Below are 19973 nucleotides of genomic sequence, written 5' to 3' on the forward strand. Positions count from 1 at the left end.
TATTTAATGTTGGCCAAAATAAGAACACCGTCTTTGTAAGAAAATTATTATCTTATGAATGATTCTCACATTCCCCATAATCCATCTCTTCTAACACTTATTGTGGGTTAGTAAGCTTAACAAAATGAAAAAAAAATTTAAATTCATCTTGGAGGGAATATCATCTAAGATAAAATACATATCCATTTAATATCTAATTGGCTGAGCATTAATTCGCCCTCCTAATAATATCTCATTGGTCAAGTAGAGTTTTACCTCAACAACCCAAATTAGGGCTTCATCCAAGATCATGGGTCTTACTTCCTTGATGAAAGACATGGTTAGTCTTCTTTATCAATATTGAATGTTGGTTTATGTACTTCACCAATAGGTTGGCTATTTAGTTCTTCTTTTGGGGTATATATTTTAATTTGGTTATATTTGAACATTTTAATATATGTTTTCTCTATCCACCATGTTAAATTTGGGCAATACACTTCATGTGTTATAGCAATCTGGCTGATGATCAATTATGAGGTATCATGGAGCTTCGACTAATTGACTCTTAATTAACTTCAATATTTGGCTAGAGTTTGATCAACATAGCTTTATGTTTTGCTTGGTTATTAGTTGCATATAATCTTAATTAAGTCTTAGGTTTTATTTGGGACGACTTTCTTATTGCTTCTTAGTTTGAGACGACTTTCTTATTGCTTTTTAAAGTAATTTTTTAGTACAAAATTAAGGTTTCATTTGGGACTATTTTTTTATCGCTTTTTAAATCAGCTTTTTAGTACAAAAGTTTCTTGATCTACAAATTTTTATACTAAGAAGCTTTTTAGAAATCAGTAAGAAAGCCATCCCAATCGTTTTGTTTGGGGTGACTTTTTTACTGTTTCTTAAAAGAACTTTTTAGTAAAAAATTATTTTTTTTTTACCAAAAAAATTGCTTTAAGAAATAGTTAAAAAGCATTCCCAAATAAAACCTAAGAAGTAGTAAAAAAGCCGTCCCAATAAATCACATAGGAGATGATAACAAGTTTAAGGGTTAAATGAACACTATAGAATTCACTATTACTTTCCATTGAAGTCATATCAATGAAAAATATATCTGATAGAATTTTAGGTGATCTTGACTTTCTTTCTTGAGGTTTGATTCAACAATAAAATCCATCAAGATTTTATGCTTTGAGGCAAATTATATGAGCAGTGCAGCTTCTCAAGATGAATAAAGAATATATTTTTATTCATCTAGAACTAGGACTTAGAAAAAAGCAGCGGCAAACAATCGGAAGCAGGGTTCTTACCAAGGTTTTGAAAATCGGATCGGACAACGGACCGGAAGAAGGAGAGGTTCACGGTTTGACCGGTTGGATCGGTCGAACCGGGGTCGAACCGGATGATGTAATAAATAATAATATTATTAAAACTTATAAATGAAAGAAAATTTTTCCTCTAATACATTCACTAATTACTAATAAAAGTTGAGGGCTTAAATTCCCAAACTTCCACTGAACCCTAATCAAAACATAAAAGATTTTCGTACCCTAATTCCTCGGTGGACGAAATTGAAAATACCAATTCAAACATAAATTTTTTTTCTTAATTACTTTCTAATAATTAAAGCAAACATTAAAAAAAGGAAATTTTCAAAAAAAAAAAAAGCAAGGAGAGAAGAGAGTCAATTTTACCAGCGTTGAATCGATGAAGGAAGAACGCAAATCCGTTGCCAAGAAGCAAGAGAATCTCCTCACCGCCGGCCAGTTCGTCAATGATGCACGCACGGACGAAGGAGGAGCTGCAATGATGAAGGAAGAGAATCGGAGGAGAAGGGCAACTTCCGGAGTCACGGGAGGGTTACGGGAGCAGTATAAAATAAAATTAGGTTTACACTTTTTCCTGTTTTACACTATTACAGTTTTACATGTTTTACTAATACCTAAAATACCGCATGATCTCAATCAAACGGCTGGAAATTGAGTTTAAGCTTAACTGGCCGGTTCTCACCCGGTTTCTGGTTCGCTGGTTTCACGGTCTGACCGGCGGTCCGACCGGTTCAAATTCGATCCTTTGCTTGCCCGGTTCCAGTTGAAAACCGAACCGGCCGGCTGACCTGGTACCGGTTCAACCGTCCGGTCCGGTCCGATTTTGAAAACATTGGTTCTTAGCCACTCTCATTATAAATATTTTCACAATAATAATAATAATAATAATTTTTCTTCTCATTCAGCGGGGCACTTCAGAAAGGTTGAAAGCTCGAAGCGGCGAATTTATTCCCCGCATTCTCGCTCTCTTGTTCGCAAACTCATTAGCGGTCAAGGTGCTTCCAAAATCAAATCTTTTTATTTTTCTTTAAAAATATCCTGAAATTTAAATAGCTTTCTGATGTTTACCATGCTGAGTTATCACCAAGTTTTTGTCTGATTTTCGTTGTTTTTTTTTTTTCCTTTAATTTTATGAGAGTTTTCTCGTCGTCAATTTGCTAATATCATGCTTTGCTTCAAGATAATCACAGGAGAATCTGGTCACTGTCGTCAATCCAGATTCCGACTGACAAGAATGTGGAATTTAGGGACATTAGGGGACCATAGTAACCCTATTCTTCAGAGTTATCAGCCAATCTCCAGAAAAGGTTCTGCTGTTTCTTTGGACCCGGCGTTTTCTTTCTGCTAGTAGCCGTAAAAGATTTCATAGTATTATTGCTAGGTTCTCATAGTAGACTGTTGAAACTATCTGCTTGAGTAGGAAAACTAATTATTTTCCTTTTCCTTGCATATTTGTTCTTAAATAATTTGAGCTTATCAAGTGTCATTCTTTTTTTGTCTATGTTTATGGTCGTAATGAACTTTTCTTCAATTCATATGGTTCATGCTTTTTTGTGCCACTTTACAATTGTAACCCCTTGTGATCAATTAAATTCACGTTCAGGCTTCACTTGAAAAAGGCTTCCGGTTTGTGGAACATGGTTGCAATTGTAGATGCAAAGAAACATATTTTCTTGAATATATAGCTTCTATCTGGGAGAATCAAGGGTGATTGTGGATTTCCTTTGAATATAGAGGCATAGAATAAATTCTATAGTGATTTCTAGGCACATTTTATTCTTAAAATGAAAAAAGAGAATATACTGCAACTTGGTTGCACATAAGTGGTTGCTATAACTTAGAAAATGTTTTATTTCAACTCGCTTCATTTATGGTTATGAGTGTCTTCAACTGATTGCTCCCCTGTCATTTGCACTCAAACTTTCTTATCTCATCCTGAACCAACAATAGAGCTTTTAATGGGGTGCAGTTGATAGGATTTTATTTTGGTTACATGGTAGTCCTTCAATCCATTTGATTTGTTATTGAACAGTAGCACTTCTCAAGATAGCAACTTGTAATATTCCCAACCCCTCTGAAGCTGGGCAAATTATTGCATCCGGTCACCAGACGCGGAGATAGGTCAGGATATTAATAAAATATTATTTAAGCGCGTCAAAAGCGCAGGTAAAGCGCAGGTCAAAACGCAGTCAAAAGCGCAACTAAAGCGCAAGTCAAAAGCGCAGGTGACGTGACAAATTTTTATTGGATGTCCGAACATATTCTCCGTGTCCGGTGACCGGATGCAATAATTTGCCCTGAAGCTGTGAGGTTTAAGCAGTTCTTGCTATACAGAGAGTTTTTGGTAATGATCGAGCAAGTTTTTATTTGTAAATCTCTTGATTGATTGGATCATTATTTATATAATTGTTTGTATGAACTTAGTTATTAGTCTGGGTTTACTTCTCCTCCCATCACCTTAATCAATTGATTCTTCATCCCATTTCTCACTTTTTGTGGAATTATCAATAAGTATCAGGTTTGGAAAACCGTCGCTTCTTTTCTTCAAGGATACCTCATCGTACAGATTTATGCGGTGTAAGTTCAAATAATATTTTTATTCAATTATTCGTTCTAATTCTTTTATTTGCATATCACAGATTTTTAATGTTTAGCAATGGATCAATAGTTCTGCGGGATGTTTGCAAGTTAAATTGTTGAAAATCTTATTTCAATGCAACTTGTCCAACTACATTCTTGTAGGATTCTGGTGCACAGTTGAGAGCTTTTGGGATGTGGAAAGTTGAAAAGATGGTGAGAAGCATTGGGAAAACATCTAAATCCAGGAGTAAGAAATATGCAAATCTCCCCCCAGAAGGATTCGAAAGGTCTAAAGATAATACTCGAGAAGAAAGCGAAGACAGTTGGAGTGCTTTTAGCAAACCTTCTATGGATAATTTGAGCAGTAATTCTTCACAGGCAAGCCCTACAAGAGATGCTGTGCTGAAGGCCTGCACCTTAACATCTGGGTTTTTAGTAGCTCTAGGTTTGCTAATTAGACAAGGTTGGTTGTTAGTTTTTACTTGTTTTGTCGGAACTTTCAAGATGTTTATCTTTTGAAACTTCCTTTCAAGTTACATCTATAATTTTACTGCACAGATACTTTAATGAAATAAATTCACCTGCAGAAACAATTTATTTATTTCTCTTGAATATGCTCTTATCTAGTCATTCTGAAATGAAAAATAATGAAAAGGTCCCACGGTAGCAGTAGGTGGATGTCGTCCTTGATGAAATACTTCTGTGCTTGTTAGCTAATTAGGTTCTTGGAACTTCTAAGTAAATAATTTGTCTAATCTCATTTCTTGAAGTTGTGTTTATTTAGTCATCAAGCTTTTTATCCCCCCCTAAGCTTAGTTTATTTGGACTAATATTGTAAAGTTGGAGAAATAGCTGGAGATGGACTTTTAATTGAGTTTCCTTGCATTTTTCTTCCTATAGTTTGTATATCCTATAAACTGGTGGATGATTCATCCTTTAGTTTTATTGCTTCACTTTATTTTGTTTCAGCATTTTCTTCGAATTACTCACACCATTCACATAATAGTAAACATACTCTTTCTTTTACAGCATCCCATGTTGCATCCGTGGAAGGTTGGTCAATCCTTGATACCTCTGCAGAAGTACCATGTGAGTTCTTAAGTATATATTTTTTGTTACAATTTGTAAGAATTAGCAACATATTTTTTTGGCGCCATGGTGTACCTTCCATTTTTATTTCACAGTAAACAAATATGAACAAGCAGTGCATTTTCTTACTTATTTTTATTAAGATGATCCAACACGGTCTAATGCAAAACAGATGCAAAATTAAGCACGCGAGATCCAGCAGGAATTTACTATCTGTCATAAGAAATTACTAATGATGAAACAAAAAATAGAGGAAACTACTTAGCATTTGAAAAGTAGTGATGAATCTCTTGTAAATACAAAGTTAATCTACATTAAATGATTGTAAAAGCATGAAACTTAAGTAATGATTGAAACACAAATATATGAGAAATCTAAATTGAAGAAAGGGAATGCAAATGTAAAGTAGATGGTATGAGGAAAAAAAAATGAATTAAGAATTGAATGACTAGGCTGACGGGATTCCATTGGCCCTTATTGAAGCATTTGGGAACCATGCAGACTCTTTATGACTAAAGAAAGCTTTATTTTTACTCAACAATTATCTCATTTGCTTAGATTATAATTTTCTATTTTTATTAGAAAGGCAAGATAAAAAGCTAGGTAGAAGCCACAAAATCTCAAAATATTTTAATCTTTCATCACTTGGAATTAATAAGATTATAAAGGATGCGCGTTGTTATCATCCTGTATATTGGCATCCGTAAGGTATGATAAGAGCATCATTCATTATACAATTGTAACAGATACAGAAATTTATGTGCTTTGCGATAGCATGATTTTTAGCTATGTTGATGGGCACATACCACATGTTCAACTCGGGGACTAAACAAAGACGAACTTTTTTTTTGTCACCATACCGATGTAGGATGCTTAAGGGCCTATTCTTTACTAATGCAATATTGGATGAGATTGTTGACCTCCACATATATGCCAAATTAGTGCGAACGAAGGCGATGATCGACGAGTGAGACTTTTGGCAAGTGCGACACTTCACTTAAATACTCAAATAGCCTCCAATCGCCTAATGGACTGTGCCGATGCAATTAGAGCGTAGAATTTACCTAAGGGAGGACCCCTTGCAACTGAATTGAGCGACGATGACCGAAATCAACAGTCTACGGACATAATGATGCGTGACGCTGCCCAAATGAGATTCGTTCGCAAAACAGGCTTTACTTTTGCGTTCGGAACGTTGAAAATACATAAGAATGGCTGTAATATTGCTTGTCTTATTTGTGCAAGCGTAAATACTAAATTGGCGTGGATTTCAATGTGACAATGACACAAATTTTGAGGCAACGACACACAAATAAAGATGCACAAAAATCAAGGAATTTTATTCCTACTCAAATCACTTAATTCCTGCTCAAATCCAGATCAAATTTCTGCTATTTGGCGCTGACGCCATCGCCTCCTGCAATTTCTGTGCAAATCCCGTGAGCTCGCTCTGTTTTATGCTATTGTTCTCAATATTAAAATGAGAACAGGGCTTCGATTCATTCTTATGCTTTCCGCTCACACTCTCTGCTTGTCGAACCAGCTCCTTTCACTGGACCGATCTCCCATAGCCGAACCTTCATCTTCCTCACCGTAACCTGCTGAACCTCATAGCTTCGATCCAGCCCTGATTTGTCTCCTCCCAATACCATAGCTAGCCTACCACACCTATACTACCTTCCGCCTCTTCACCTTACTACTGCCCAATCCAACGTAGTTTCCCGCCCCACAGCCAAACCTGCCGACCCAACAGTTCGACCCCTTCACTGTGTCGAGCTCCCTCATAACATCGAGCTACGATTCACACCCATTTGAGCAGCTCCCAACCTCCATCTCTTCTCCATGTATCCTCCTCCAAACAGGTTCACACCTCAACCCGATCTCTTCCTCCTCAGCTTCTTCGTGCTACCCACCCACAGCATCTCCACCTTCCTCCACTCATACAATTTCCCAAGAACAGCCCTCTTCCACTCTCTGCCTACCCAACCACCTATAGCCCACACCCCTTAGAGTTGAACTTGATGTTATATGATATTTTTATGCAATTCTAATATTTTATATTATATTGTTCTTGTAATATTTGGATTTCATTTCTATTTCACCCAATTTATTACTTATCATTTTATGTCTTGTGCATTTTTTTTTTTTTCATATGTATGCCAATTTGTTACCTCACAGTTCAATATAAAGTTAATGTCATTCTTAAACATATTATTTGGGTATTATATAAAAATCACTTTTAATCTTTATTTTTACTTTATGCAGTTTTTAGATTTTGAGGTTTACGTCTCACCCCACGAATGAAAAAACATCTCAATACCTAATTGCGCAATTTAAAATCTTGATTCTCTTCCTTATGGATCTAAACCTGTGTATCTAAATTCATTTGAAGCTGAACCACGCATATCTTATTATATCTATTTTGTGTTCTTAATCTCTTTTATGTTTGTGCCACATAGACTTCTCTCTAGATGATGCTTCCACATTGAAATTTGATGTTCTTGTTACAACAATAACTTTCTTCTTTTTCGTTGAATTGTTAGAGTATCCATGTGTTTAACGTGTCTAGTATTGTGAAATTCAAGAAAATGAGGTTTCTTTTAAAGGAATTGCTTTCAATTTGAAATTTACGATCCATCTAAAACTGACTTTTTTGTCGGGAAAGAAAAAGGATTTAGTCGAGTTTCCTGACACATGGAAGCGTGCTCCAACCACCTAATAAACAAATATTCTTAAGTTTAATGGAATAGGAAATGAAAAAAAAAAAAACAATATTCTTAAGTAGTCTCTGGTTCTCTGAAATGTGTAATCTTGAATTGCTTAATGTTGGGTTGATATGGAAATTTTTTTTTGTTTTCTCAGTTAATCATCTGTTATACTTCAGTTGGCTTAGAGATGCAGGACGTACCTCTAACAATTGGAACAGTTGCATTGATATCTTCTTGCCGGTATATACTATTGAAGACATGGCCAGAATTTTCTGAATCAAGTGAAGCGGCCAATCAACAAGTATGTTTAACTTCCATTTAAACGTTCCTTAAACTGGAATTTCGGGCTTTACATGCTCCTGAAATAGATGCATTCTCTAAAATGTTAACTTTTACCCAAGCTTTTGCCATGAATCTTTTGTTATATTCGAAAGCTTTTCCTATACTAGTTAGAATGCAAATGCGTTTTCATGCAAAAGAAAAAAAGAAGGAAAAATGAATACACATGCATTAAGTGCATGTAGTTTTCTAGTTTGAAGCTCGTGATACAGTTTTTAAAATATATACAAGATTTTCACGTGGCATTGTCATTTTATGTTATATTTAATGGAATTGATAAATTTATTGAAGCATCATATGATGTGAGAAAATTAATTTAATAATAAATTGTATAAAAAATAATATTGAGATTTACATCATATAAGCAAGATTGCATCTTTTTACCATTGATCTTTGCCAATATTGAATAACAATTACTAAATTTTCAACTTATGTATATATTTTTCACAGCGCATATGTATGTGAGTAGTGGAATTAGTGGTGAAAGGGGAAGGGGATTTGTTTTTATTAACTTTGAATGACATTGTTTACACTATCATAAAAGTAAAGTAGAATTAGTAAGGGACCCAAGCTTTTTTATATGAAAAATATGAATTGGGAAAAACTGTAGTGTTTTCCTAAGTTGAAATAACTTCCATTAACAATAGATATGAGCTGCAATGAGTTGGTCTTCTTTTAACTTGGAGATAGTGTCAATACAATGCAAGTGAAATTATAATTTTGCTTTGATGTAAGGTGTTGGTAATGAGGTTATGTTAAGGAAGTACTCCTTTGGAAGATGAAGGCATAGACATGAATTTACTGAACATATCGACATTAGAAGGTCTGGGTTTAGTGTGGATAATCAAGATCATCCTACTTCTATAAGTGGAGATGACATACTTGAAGGTGGCAGTGACAAGTGTAGAAAGGTCATTTTTCAGGCAGCCTAAAATTCTTCTCCACATGGTCTAGAAATTATCACAACTGCCACAAGACTTCGATTCACGAATCGTTTGTGGCACTGGATTGTTCTCCATAATATGAACATTTTGATATAAAGGTTGCAACCTATCGTCATCGATCTTCGCTTGCCCTAATTTGAATTCATGAAGATTCTCTGTATTATTTTGGAATATTCAATTGTTAGAATTTTGATCTATGAACTTCATTGAACCCATGGCACGAGGACTTGAAAATACGAAATTTTATTCATGAATTAGAGATTTCATTAGCGATGGCTATTGCCTAGCTGCTTGGTATGAATGTGGTTTTTATTTATTTATTTTTTTATTTTTTCGGTGCGAATGTGACTTGGATGGGTTGATTGGGCCAACTTAAGAATGAGATCATCTAGCCACTTTTTGATCAAGCAATGGTGCAATCTATTACATTCATTGCTTATAAGAGGGAGGAATATTTTGGTTTACATCTAGATAAGGTTCATCATAACTCCCTCAAAATTCATAAATAAACTATAGTTATACTAATTGTTTTTTAAGATTTTGAGCTTTTGAATTTGGTTTCTGTTACAGATAAGAATGGGGAATATTTTAATATGATTATGGATAAGAGCACAATACCCCATTAGAACCTATAAATAGACCCTGATTCTACTCACGAGATATGAACAAATCTTATCGTTGGTCTTCATAGGTCTTAATTGGGATCTTTAAAGGTTATCAAAATTGTTCTGAACAACCTGATTGTTAGAATTTTGATTATAAGAATACTTTAGAGATAAGTAACATGATTTATGTATACAACAACAATAACAACAACAACAAACCTTTATTTTACTATGTGAGATTGGCTATATGAATCTATTTTCTCCATTGTCTTATTAGGTCTCAAATTCTCATTTAGATTTGATAAAAAAATGATTATTTCTAGTACTTTCTAATCAAATCTTTTTAGGTCCATCTCTACCTTTCTTAATACATCTACTCTTCTAACAGCATCAAAAAAAAAAAGGCTGACATTTTATGCAATCAAACTATCTAAGATGACTCTTTAATCTTATTTGTTAGTGGAGCTACTCCAACCTTTTCACATATACAATCATTTTGCATTCAGTCTTTAAGTGCAAAGCCAGTCATCCACGTGAGCATCCTCATAATTATGTAATGAATTAAAAAAATATATAGATTTAAAGAATAATTTATCCCCAAAGGTAGGAGATATAATTTATTATCAATTATTCGGATATGACGATAACGATCATCATTGACTTTGATTTTTCCAAGGAAGAATTAATTTTTTTTTTTTTTAAGTAGATGTGGGTTCTAAATAGTCCTCATAGTTAATTATATCATAGGGAGATTGAATTCCCTATAAAAACTCTCGATTAGAATAACGACAGAAATTTTATTTTTAAAGATTTTCGAGAAGAAATGATTCTACTTTTTAAAATAAAAGGTTGAGATTTTTTTATTAGTGGAATAACAGGCCTCTTTTTACTAGTAGTTAAGATTTATGATCTGTATGAGCAAATACAAGTTAGTTTTCGGTAGAAAGTTAACAAATAAGGCCTTACGTTCTTTATGCACATGACTATCCTTAAAATTCTAACTTTTGTAGAGGTCCTAACCAATATATTTTAATTCCTTGATTATAAGGTGCTTGGCTCGCTTCAGGCTTTGGATTATCTCGTGGTGGCATTTTTGCCTGGAATTAGTGAGGCAAGTAACAGTTAATGTTTTGCATATGAAATTTGTTCCAGAATGTACGCTTCAATTATTAATTGCAGATTTTTAAGTTCAATTATCATTACTGTTCTTCTGCACCTATATGTTTTGGTGAAGATAAGACCACTTTTTCTTTATGACATATATGAATCTATGAAGCCTGTAATCCACATTGGGTAGTATATGTTCGAATATAGTTTGATACATCACTATACTGCCTATCATGTTCTACTTGAACCCCTTTCGTAATCATTTGTGCCCTCACAGGAGCTTTTATTCCGAGGTGCATTGCTGCCACTTCTTGGCCTTAACTGGAAGAGCGCTATAGTAGTTGGTGCAATCTTTGGTGGACTTCACTTGGGTGGTGGACGAAGATACCCTTTTGCAATCTGGTAATTTTTTCTTTGTAGAAATTTTTTTGGTCCTGTGCATAGTCACCTTAGATGATTTAATCACATGAAAAGTCGGCCTTATGGTGACCCAATTAGGATTGTTAATGTATTATATATGCTTTATATTAAGAAAAGGTAGAGTAGATTTAAAAAGGCTTGGTTAGAAAGTATTAGAAATGGTATTTTTTATTAGATGTAAATGAGAATTCATCTCTTAGGGCATCTCCAGCCGAACTCCAAATGACTGTAAGGTGTAGCTGGTTTGCTCCATTCGAACGGCAAAAAACTCGCTAATCGGTGGAGGGTGAACAATGTGACATCAATATTGGCGTTGCATTGTTCACCTACGCTATTTTTCTATCTCAACCGGATTTGCCGAAGAAACGCGCGAAAGAGGATAAATACGGTTACCTTCGCAGAAGCGTGCAAACTGTAGTTCGACTGGAGATGAATCACGATATTTTTCAGTCTCGCTGTATTTTGGAGTGAAAAATGGGATTTTCGGTTGGAGATGCCCTTAGTAGGACACAATGAAGAAAAAAGATTCATCTAGCCGATCCTATGTAGTGGGATAAAGACTTGATGTTGTTATTGTTGTAATAGTGAAAGTGATGTTTGCGCATCATAAACAAATGGTAGATTTTATTTTTGCTATACTTTCTGAACTTGACCAAACTGAAACTAATGTCAGATGAATGCAACAATTCACCCATTTATAGAGAGGCCTCTTTTGTAGGGCATCATTTGTTGGCTTTACCTATGGCATGGCCACAATAGTGTCCTCAAGTGTCATCGTTCCAATGGTTTCCCATTCACTGAGCAACCTTATAGGAGCCATCCATTGGCGATATAAATCTAGCTCGGAGAAGATAATTGGATAATTCTGTCATCTGCTCGTTGTAATTACATTTTTCATCACTGTAGTACTGCTTGCTGTTTGTAATTTTAAATATTCTGCTTATTTTATTACGCAACATTATAAGTTGTACAGTAAAGTTTCGACAAACATCTTCAAAATTAGAATAGTGGAAGATATGAGAGTGCTGAGATCATGTTGATACTTAGGCTTTATTTGGGACGGTTTTCTTATTGTTTCTTAAATTAATTTTTTAGTAAAAAATTTTATTTTTTTACTAAAAAGCTGCTTTGAGAAGAATTAAAGTTTTGTTTGGGACCACTTTCTTACTGCTTCTTATAACAGCTTTCTAGTACAAAAATTAATGCGGGCTTTTCCATTTTTGATCAATGCAAAGAATTTTGGGAGATAGTCATCAACTGAAGGCGACAACAAATTTGTTATTAATGCTTTAGCTTCTTTAAATTATAACAAAGGAACCTAATTTATATGCATTATTGATTGATGTGCTTTAAAATTACTAGTTCTATTATGCTCACATTATGATAGTTTGAATACCATTAAATAATAGTTTAATTGGACGCTGCTTAGAATAAGTTTGGGACAATTGTAACTAGTTTTTTTGTAAAAATGATTGTGAAGTTGTATTGAAAGAAAATTTTTGAAAGCTGTTTTTTAAAGCAGCACGAGTTCTTTTTGGAAGCAATAGCGAAAAAAGAATTGTAGTTGCGATTTGAAAAATATAATAAGAAAATCACCCTACACTGATTCATTGAAACAGGTAGCCAAAAAACTTACAGGACCTTTCCATTTTCGATCTATCATGAATAAGTTTGGGATCTTATTGCAATTGAATTATCTGCAGAAGGTTATCAACTGTCACCAATAATCACCACAAGAACACAATCCATTCTCAAAGTGGTGAAAACGATTCATATCTCTTATGATAATCAAACGGCCCACTATTTGTGAAATAATCTTGATAGCGTTATGACAATCTCTGCAAACGCGTAGATTCTTCACAATCCGAATTGGAGTTCCAGGATTCATGTTTATCAAGCCAAATGCAATGGCAAGTCTCTCACTATGGTAAGACAGAGCCATTTCTTTGTTCTCATCTTCTACATCATGAAGTGAGAATTCCAACAATGGAACATAACCCAATTGCTTCATCAATACAGATAATTTCTCCAAATATGAGTATATCTCTCTTGACTGACTATGGGACCTTTCTCCCATTCCAAATTTGTATATTTGGTGGTTGAACTCAATTAAACTAATTCCCTGTTCCTTGTTCACTCTTCTTCCTGACATCTTCTTCCTCAATTGCTCAACTTCAGTCCATCTTGACCTAGCAGCATAAATATTTGACAGAAGGACATAATAACCAGAATTCTGTGGATCCAGCTTCATTATTCTATCTGCAATTTTCTCTCCCAGCTCCAAGTCACCATGAATCTGACATGCCCCGAGTAAAGAACCCCACAAGCTAGAATCAGGCTCCATTGGCATTTGCTCTATAAGCTTTTGAGCTTCCTGCAACTTCCCGGCACGGCCGAAGATGTCAACCATACATGCATAGTGGTTCAACTTTGGTGAAATCCCATACTTTAATTGCATTGAAGCAAAGCATCTCTTGCCTTCTTCTAACAAACCAGAATGGCTACAAGCAGAGAGAAGGCTAGTGAAAGTGGCATGATTAGGCTTCAAACCAACTTCCACCATTTGATTGAATGTATTAATTGCGTCATTTCCAAGGCCATGATATCCATAGCTAGCAATCATGGCACTCCAACACACAACATCTTTGCAATTTGCAGTATCAAAAATCAACTTTGCCATAACTAAACTCCCACATTTAGCATATATGTCTAGAACTGCAGTTGCCACTAAAATGTCTTCCAGAAAGCCAGTTTGAATTGCATAACTATGGAAGCATTCTCCCTTTCTAAGAGCCCCAAGTCTACCACAAGCAAGAAACACACTCAACAGGCCGACTCGATTGGCTTTCACATCTGAGTTCTGCATGAGGCTAAAGAAATCCAAAGTCTCAATGCTATATCCATTGTGAGCGTACCCAGAGATCATGGAAGTGTAAGAGACAAGATCTCTCTTGGGCATTCGGTCAAACACCTGGCGTGCAGTGTTTACATCGCCGCACTTGCAATACATATCCACCAAAGCAGCATCCACAAAGAGATCTTGGTGACATCCAAAGCAAACGGAGTGTTGGTGAAGCTGTCTTCCCTGCTTGAGATTGTGAAGACCTGCGCAGGACTTGAGAGCAAAAGGGAAGGTGAAGTTGTCAGGAGACAGGTGTGAAGAGAGAAGGTTGGAGTATAGGAGTAGTGAGAGGTGGAACTCGCCATGAGTGGAGGATGACCGGATCATCACATTCCAAAGAAAGGGACATGGATTTGGTATGATGCGGAAGAGATAAAGTGCAGAGTTGAGGAAGCTGATAGATATGTAGGATAAGGTGGCGGCCGTTAGGATGGAAGGAGAGCATTGTAGGCCTTCGGTGAAGATCTTGGCATGGAGTTGTTTGAGATGGCTGGGATGAGAGCATGATTGAAGAAGAGCAAGGAAATGGGAGTGGGGAGAGTTGGAGGAGGAGGACACGGATTTGCAGGTAAGAAAGGGCAGAGCTTTAGAGGAGGAGAGGGAAATTAAACGGTAGGGAATCATGCGAGAGCCAGGATGCGAGCAACTAAAATATGAAGTTTTTTTGTGCAAATGATCATTTGATTATGGCTATATTTTAGGAAAAAAATTGAGTTGGATATCTGATTATGTTAGGATTGATTTAAAATTATTAAGTTTATTTCGAAATTAATATTATAACTGAATAATATATATTTTACTAATTTAAAAATAAAATAAGTTTGATTTTCTGATGCATTTTATGTCAGAGCGGATTTTATTATACTAAATAGATGATAATGAAAATGAAACAAAGAGCAAATTATGTTCAAATCAGAATAAATTAGATCCATATATCAATTGCTTTTTAAAACGGAGTTGAAGTACAATTTTTTTAATTTTTATACTAAAATTACGTTTTCAGAAGCAATAAAAAAGTCGTCCCAAACGAAGCCTAATTAGTGGAGATTAAGGCTTTGTTTGGGATGGCTTTCTTACTGCTTCTTAAAGCAGCTTTCTAGTACAAAATTTTTAATTTTTATACTAGAAAGCTGCTTTAGGAAGCAGAAAAAAAGCTATCCAAAACGAAACCTAAGTTTTATTTGGGATAATTTTTTTTTTTACTGTTTTTAAAAGCAGTTTTTTTAGTACAAATGTTTTTTGTTCATAAAATTTTTTATTAGAAAATTGTTTTAGAAGACGATAATAAAAATATCTCAAACCAAGGTACATCTTAATGTAACAAACAATTTTGCATCAATTAGGTCGACATGCACCAACAACTTGAATGAAATGAAAACAAAAATGATTCGATATATCAATTGCGTGACTATGAGCTTATTACAATTTTATCTAAAATAGTTCTATGCTAAATTGTAACTTCAAATCAAAACTAACTTTTTACTATAAAAACTATCACCGTAAGATCACTAGCAACACTCCGCCAATAAGATAGTTCTCCTGTAATTGTTTATTTGCCTAGTGCTGTCAAAGGCATTAAGGCACAATGATGTGCCAGTCTAAAACAAATATTTAGAGGTGATATATAATAAAAAATTTGTCTTGGTCGGGCACAAAACTGGAGGCAAAATTGAGTTGGAAACTTTAAAAATTAAATTCGGGACCATTAGAATTCTGCTTTCAGCAAACTTATAGTCGAACTAGGGGTGTAATCGAGCCAAGTCGAGCTCGAGCAGCGGCAGCTCGGCTAGTCTCTCAAAAGAGCAGCTCTAACTTGAGCTCGTGTCAAGCCCAAAAAACGAGCTTGAGCTCCACTCATTCATTTTCCTCAAGCTCGACAGCTTGGTTGTTTGTCGTCGCTGGAGAAGAAGGAAGATCACCATTGCCGGAAAAGAAAGGTAAAAAAAAAAGAGGAAGGACTGCGGATTGTGGGCCATCATGTTTTGTTTTGTTTTGTTTTATTTTGTTTTTGAAAATTATGACCGCAAGTTTTAATTAGTAGCTGTTTTTTGTTATTTTGGGGGAATGCGTATCCATCCGCCGCCACCACCGAAAGAGCGTTTGGCGGAGCGACTAATCCTCGGCTGACCTAGAAGAGGCACCCACCCAAAAAATCTCTAGCTATTTAAAATAGGCTATTGGGGCTTATGCTGTAGCTTTTTCTCGTAAAAATAATTAAATTATTATTATTTTTATTATGTACAACTATTATAAAATATAACTATTATATTAACATCATATGATAAATGTCATAAATTGTTTTAATTAAATAAATAATTAATTACGAGCCGGCTCACGAGGCCTCCCTATCTCAATTGCGTGACTATGAACTTATTACAATTTTATCTAAAATAGTTCTATCATATATGCTAAATTGTAACTTAAAATCAAAACCAATTTTTTTACTATTAAAAACTACCACCCTAAGGTCAACGGGCAACACTGCGCCAATAAGATAGTTCTCCTATAAGTGTTTTTTGGCCTAGTGCTGTCAAAGGCAATAAATTGCTATTTGGCACAATGATGTTCCAGTCTAAAATAAATATTTAGAGGTGATATATCATCAAAAATTTATCTTGGTCAGTCACAAATCTCGAAGCAAATTTGAGTTGCAAATTTCGAAATTAAATTTGGGACCATTCAAATCCTGCTTTTAGCAAATTTATAGTCGAACTAGGGGTGTAATCGAGCCAAGTCGAGCTTGAGCAGCGGCAGCTCGGCTAGTCTCTCAAAAGAGCAGCTCAAGCTCGTGTCAAGCCCAAAAAAGGAGCTTGAGCTCCACTCGTTCATTTTCCTCAAGCTCGAGAGCTCGGTTGTTTGTCATTGCTGGAGAAGAAGGAAGATCACCAGTGCTGAAAAAGTAAGGTCGAAAAAAAAAGGAGGAACCATCGTAGAATATGATGTACTATAAGGTCAATATTTTGAAGAAGAATGCCTTACCCTAGCATACACTAAAGAAGGGCTAGTCGGGATGTGTCTTTGCGTGAGGAGAATAGCGAGCGTGATGTGCAAGCGGACGTGATTTTAGGTTCCGACGGTAATGACAGGTGTGCTCCTCCGACAGTAGCTGTGACGCTAGGCAATGGTTTGCTCCACTTGAGAGTCACGGACGTCGCACACAAAAGAAGAGGGGAAGATGGAGACATGAGCTTCAGATTTAGGAATTAGAGATTCTATTTAAGGCGGGGATCAATTAGTGGTTAAAAGAGGTGCAAATTGCACCGGTTAAAACCGGTGCTAATTGCAGGGTTTTGACAGCGATTCAAAAACTGCTCCTAACATCTGCTGCGAAAAATTCCGTTTGTTAATAGTGATTGCATCATATTATTAGGCTTACAAAGCCTTCCTAGCTATAACTAAGGATAAAATGCATACAGTATCTTAGGAGGACACCAAGTTTGCTAAGTTGGAAGAACATATATCAAACTGCTTACAGGCAAAAGTTTTTTACCATTGTTAATAAATGAAAATATAAGTCAAAATGTTGTATGTTAAGTGTTAGTCTATGTGATTATTATTGCCAACAACTTCAAGCTTGATTTTAATTAATTTTCTGTAGGTGATTATATATTAGGCAAACTAATGCACACGGTTGATGAAGATGATATTTTAATTATAATTCTATTGTACGTAAATCTTCTGAGTCTCTCTTAGGTTGAGTTGTAAAGAAAAAGGCGGTCATAGATCCATCAGATTAGAGGCATGAGATGTTAGCCCATCTCTTATCATAGATGTTTTGTTTGCATGTGACTAACATAGTTCATGTTCTTGCCTACGATATCGTTCTGATTTGATTTACTTCATTATTTATAAATCTCATTTTTTTAGCGCAAGGCTTAGTTCCTAGTGTTATATTATTATCGCATCTATCACAAAGCATGAGTTTTGGATTTAGGCTTTATTTGGAATTTTTTTTTTACTATTTTTGGTGTAGTTTTTTTTGTATAATAATTGAAAATATGTATAGGCTATTAGACCTAAAGCAATTGTCTCAATACTAACGAAGGGGGAGGTGAATTGTTTATTTAAAAACTCTTGAAAATATTATACAAAACTGTTTCTATAATTTTAAGCACGATAATAGTTTTAACAAAATAAAACTTTTCAACCACAAAATTAAAATTGCAAAAAATAAAAATGTAGTAAAGTAAAAACACATAAATTTATAGTAGTTCGATCCAACTAGACATATATCCACTTCTTGAAGACTCCCTCTTCAGGTATTGCACTATTATCAAAGTGACTCTCATTTTGCTCTCACAGCAAGACGTATAAGACTTTACAAAACACTTCTCTTCCACCAATCCCCGATGGGGCAGAGTATCGTCATCCTTTCAAACTCTCAAAGTGTCGGCAAAGAAATGTCATATTTTCACACTCTCCAAGTGTCGGCAGAGAACCGGCATCCTGTCACACTCTCCAAGTGTCGGTAGAAAATCCTCATCCTTTCACACTCTCCAAATGTCGGCAGAGAACTCTCATCCTTTCACACCCTTCTGGTGTCGACAGAGAACTGGATCTTTTTCAAAGATCTTCTCTCTAGCAACTTCAAAGAAGTAAGGAAAAGATTTGACAAGACTTGCAAAGAGATCTTCATCTTTGGGCAACCTTGTGAACTCTTCACAAATTCTACTTGCAATGTCTCTCTCCACACTCTCAAACTCTCTACCAAAGCACTCTCACGCTTGCGCTCAAAGAAAAAACGGAGAAGAATTCGTCCACAATCAGTTTTTAGGACCTTATATATAAAAGACACAAAAAATCGTTCAGAAAATTAAAATTTCAATTTAATCGTCCATGATCGTACAGTACGATTGACGATCGTACGTACAAATAGTTCAAAATTTGCTCGTTCAATCCAGATCCAATACGAACCAATTTCGTACTCTGATTGACCTGTGTATGAACTAACATCGTAAAGTACGATCAGTTCAAAATTGAACAGATTCGTCCAGTACGATTCAGTACGAAATGATTTCATACTATGAAAAACATACTTTACAAAATCCTTATCGTACAGTACGATGTGTTTTAATCAAATCATGTTTTATTTGGTACGGAATTGGACGAGTCCATTTCATACTCTAGAAGTCGTCTATACGATTCCAGGATTGTACAGTACGAACAGTTCAAAAATTTTACCTGTTCGTATGGATGAAAAGATACATAAATATTTCGTACTCTGGACGTCGTTTGTACGAACCTAAGATCGTACAATACGAATACTTCAGAAAAAATTAGAAGTTCGTTAGGATGAACTTGTGCGTATCTATTTCGTACTTTGAAAGTCATATGTATGAAGCTAACTTCGTACAATACGAACAAGACTTAAAAACTTTTCCTGGCATGGTTTGATTAACTGCTTTATGGAGGAACACTCAATCCAAATCATCCCGTACGATCCAAAATTGTACAGTACGATTAGTTTTAAAAATTTATAAATTTTTATACTCCCCCAGTGTGTGTGCATGGTTACCCAATTACAATCACACTCTCTTAAACTCAAGAAAAATATAAAAAGTACATACTTAAAAAATAGTAAACTCTAATCTAATCTGACTTGAAGTTTTCAGAAGTCATTCCTGAAATGTTAGTACACACAAACAACAAAGGAAATATTTCCAATATATGTTAGGAGGAACAATAGTCAATATAATAATATTTTGGAATTATCAAAAACACATATGATATGAAAACATAGTTATGAAAACTAAGTTGCAATAATAATTTCTTGAATCCTTAGATAGTGCAAGATAATTTTAGCTTGGATGTGGTGCATATTGAAGATGAAGCGCTGTCCTCTAGGAATAACTGGAATAAGTGGAAAAAAGGGAACTTAAAATGAAGTAAGTAAAACGAAGTAAGTTTTTTTTTTTTGTTTGTTTTTTTCGGCTGGGTGTTCTCTTGGGTCTATTGCTTTGTGGCTTCACTTTGTG

At 35.1% G+C, this 19973-nt stretch overlaps 2 protein-coding genes across 2 annotated transcripts; one reads left to right on the top strand and one right to left on the bottom strand.

Annotated features, from left to right (window-relative positions):
* Nucleotides 1-2204: 2204 nt before the first annotated feature.
* Nucleotides 2205-12136, top strand: LOC110105166. Its single transcript, XM_028696180.1, has 9 exons — nt 2205-2299; nt 2485-2611; nt 3823-3881; nt 4047-4347; nt 4914-4973; nt 7858-7982; nt 10618-10680; nt 10954-11078; nt 11815-12136. The coding sequence occupies exons 2-9, from the start codon at nt 2539-2541 to the stop codon at nt 11957-11959; spliced, it is 951 nt and encodes a 316-aa protein (XP_028552013.1). The 5' UTR covers nt 2205-2299; nt 2485-2538; the 3' UTR covers nt 11960-12136.
* Nucleotides 12137-12653: 517 nt separating this feature from the next.
* LOC110105158 (pentatricopeptide repeat-containing protein At2g33760-like) lies at nt 12654-14651 on the bottom strand. Its single transcript, XM_020834549.2, has one exon. It carries the CDS (start codon nt 14620-14622, stop codon nt 12814-12816), a length of 1809 nt encoding a protein of 602 aa, XP_020690208.1. The 5' UTR covers nt 14623-14651; the 3' UTR covers nt 12654-12813.
* Nucleotides 14652-19973: the final 5322 nt, after the last annotated feature.

Source organism: Dendrobium catenatum, unplaced genomic scaffold, assembly GCF_001605985.2.
Source record: "Dendrobium catenatum unplaced genomic scaffold, ASM160598v2 fragScaff_scaffold_716, whole genome shotgun sequence".
Lineage (NCBI taxonomy): Eukaryota > Viridiplantae > Streptophyta > Magnoliopsida > Asparagales > Orchidaceae > Dendrobium > Dendrobium catenatum.

Excerpts from the sequence above, each read along its gene's own strand:
- LOC110105166 (XM_028696180.1), top strand. The coding sequence starts at position 2,539 with ATGTGGAATTTAGGGACATTAGGGGACCATAGTAACCCTATTCTTCAG. Across the intron at positions 2,612-3,822 it reads TCAGCCAATCTCCAGAAAAG|GTTTGGAAAACCGTCGCTTC; the intron begins GTTCTGCTGTTT and ends AATAAGTATCAG. Across the intron at positions 4,974-7,857 it reads TACCTCTGCAGAAGTACCAT|TTGGCTTAGAGATGCAGGAC; the intron begins GTGAGTTCTTAA and ends GTTATACTTCAG.
- LOC110105158 (XM_020834549.2), bottom strand. The coding sequence starts at position 14,622 with ATGATTCCCTACCGTTTAATTTCCCTCTCCTCCTCTAAAGCTCTGCCC.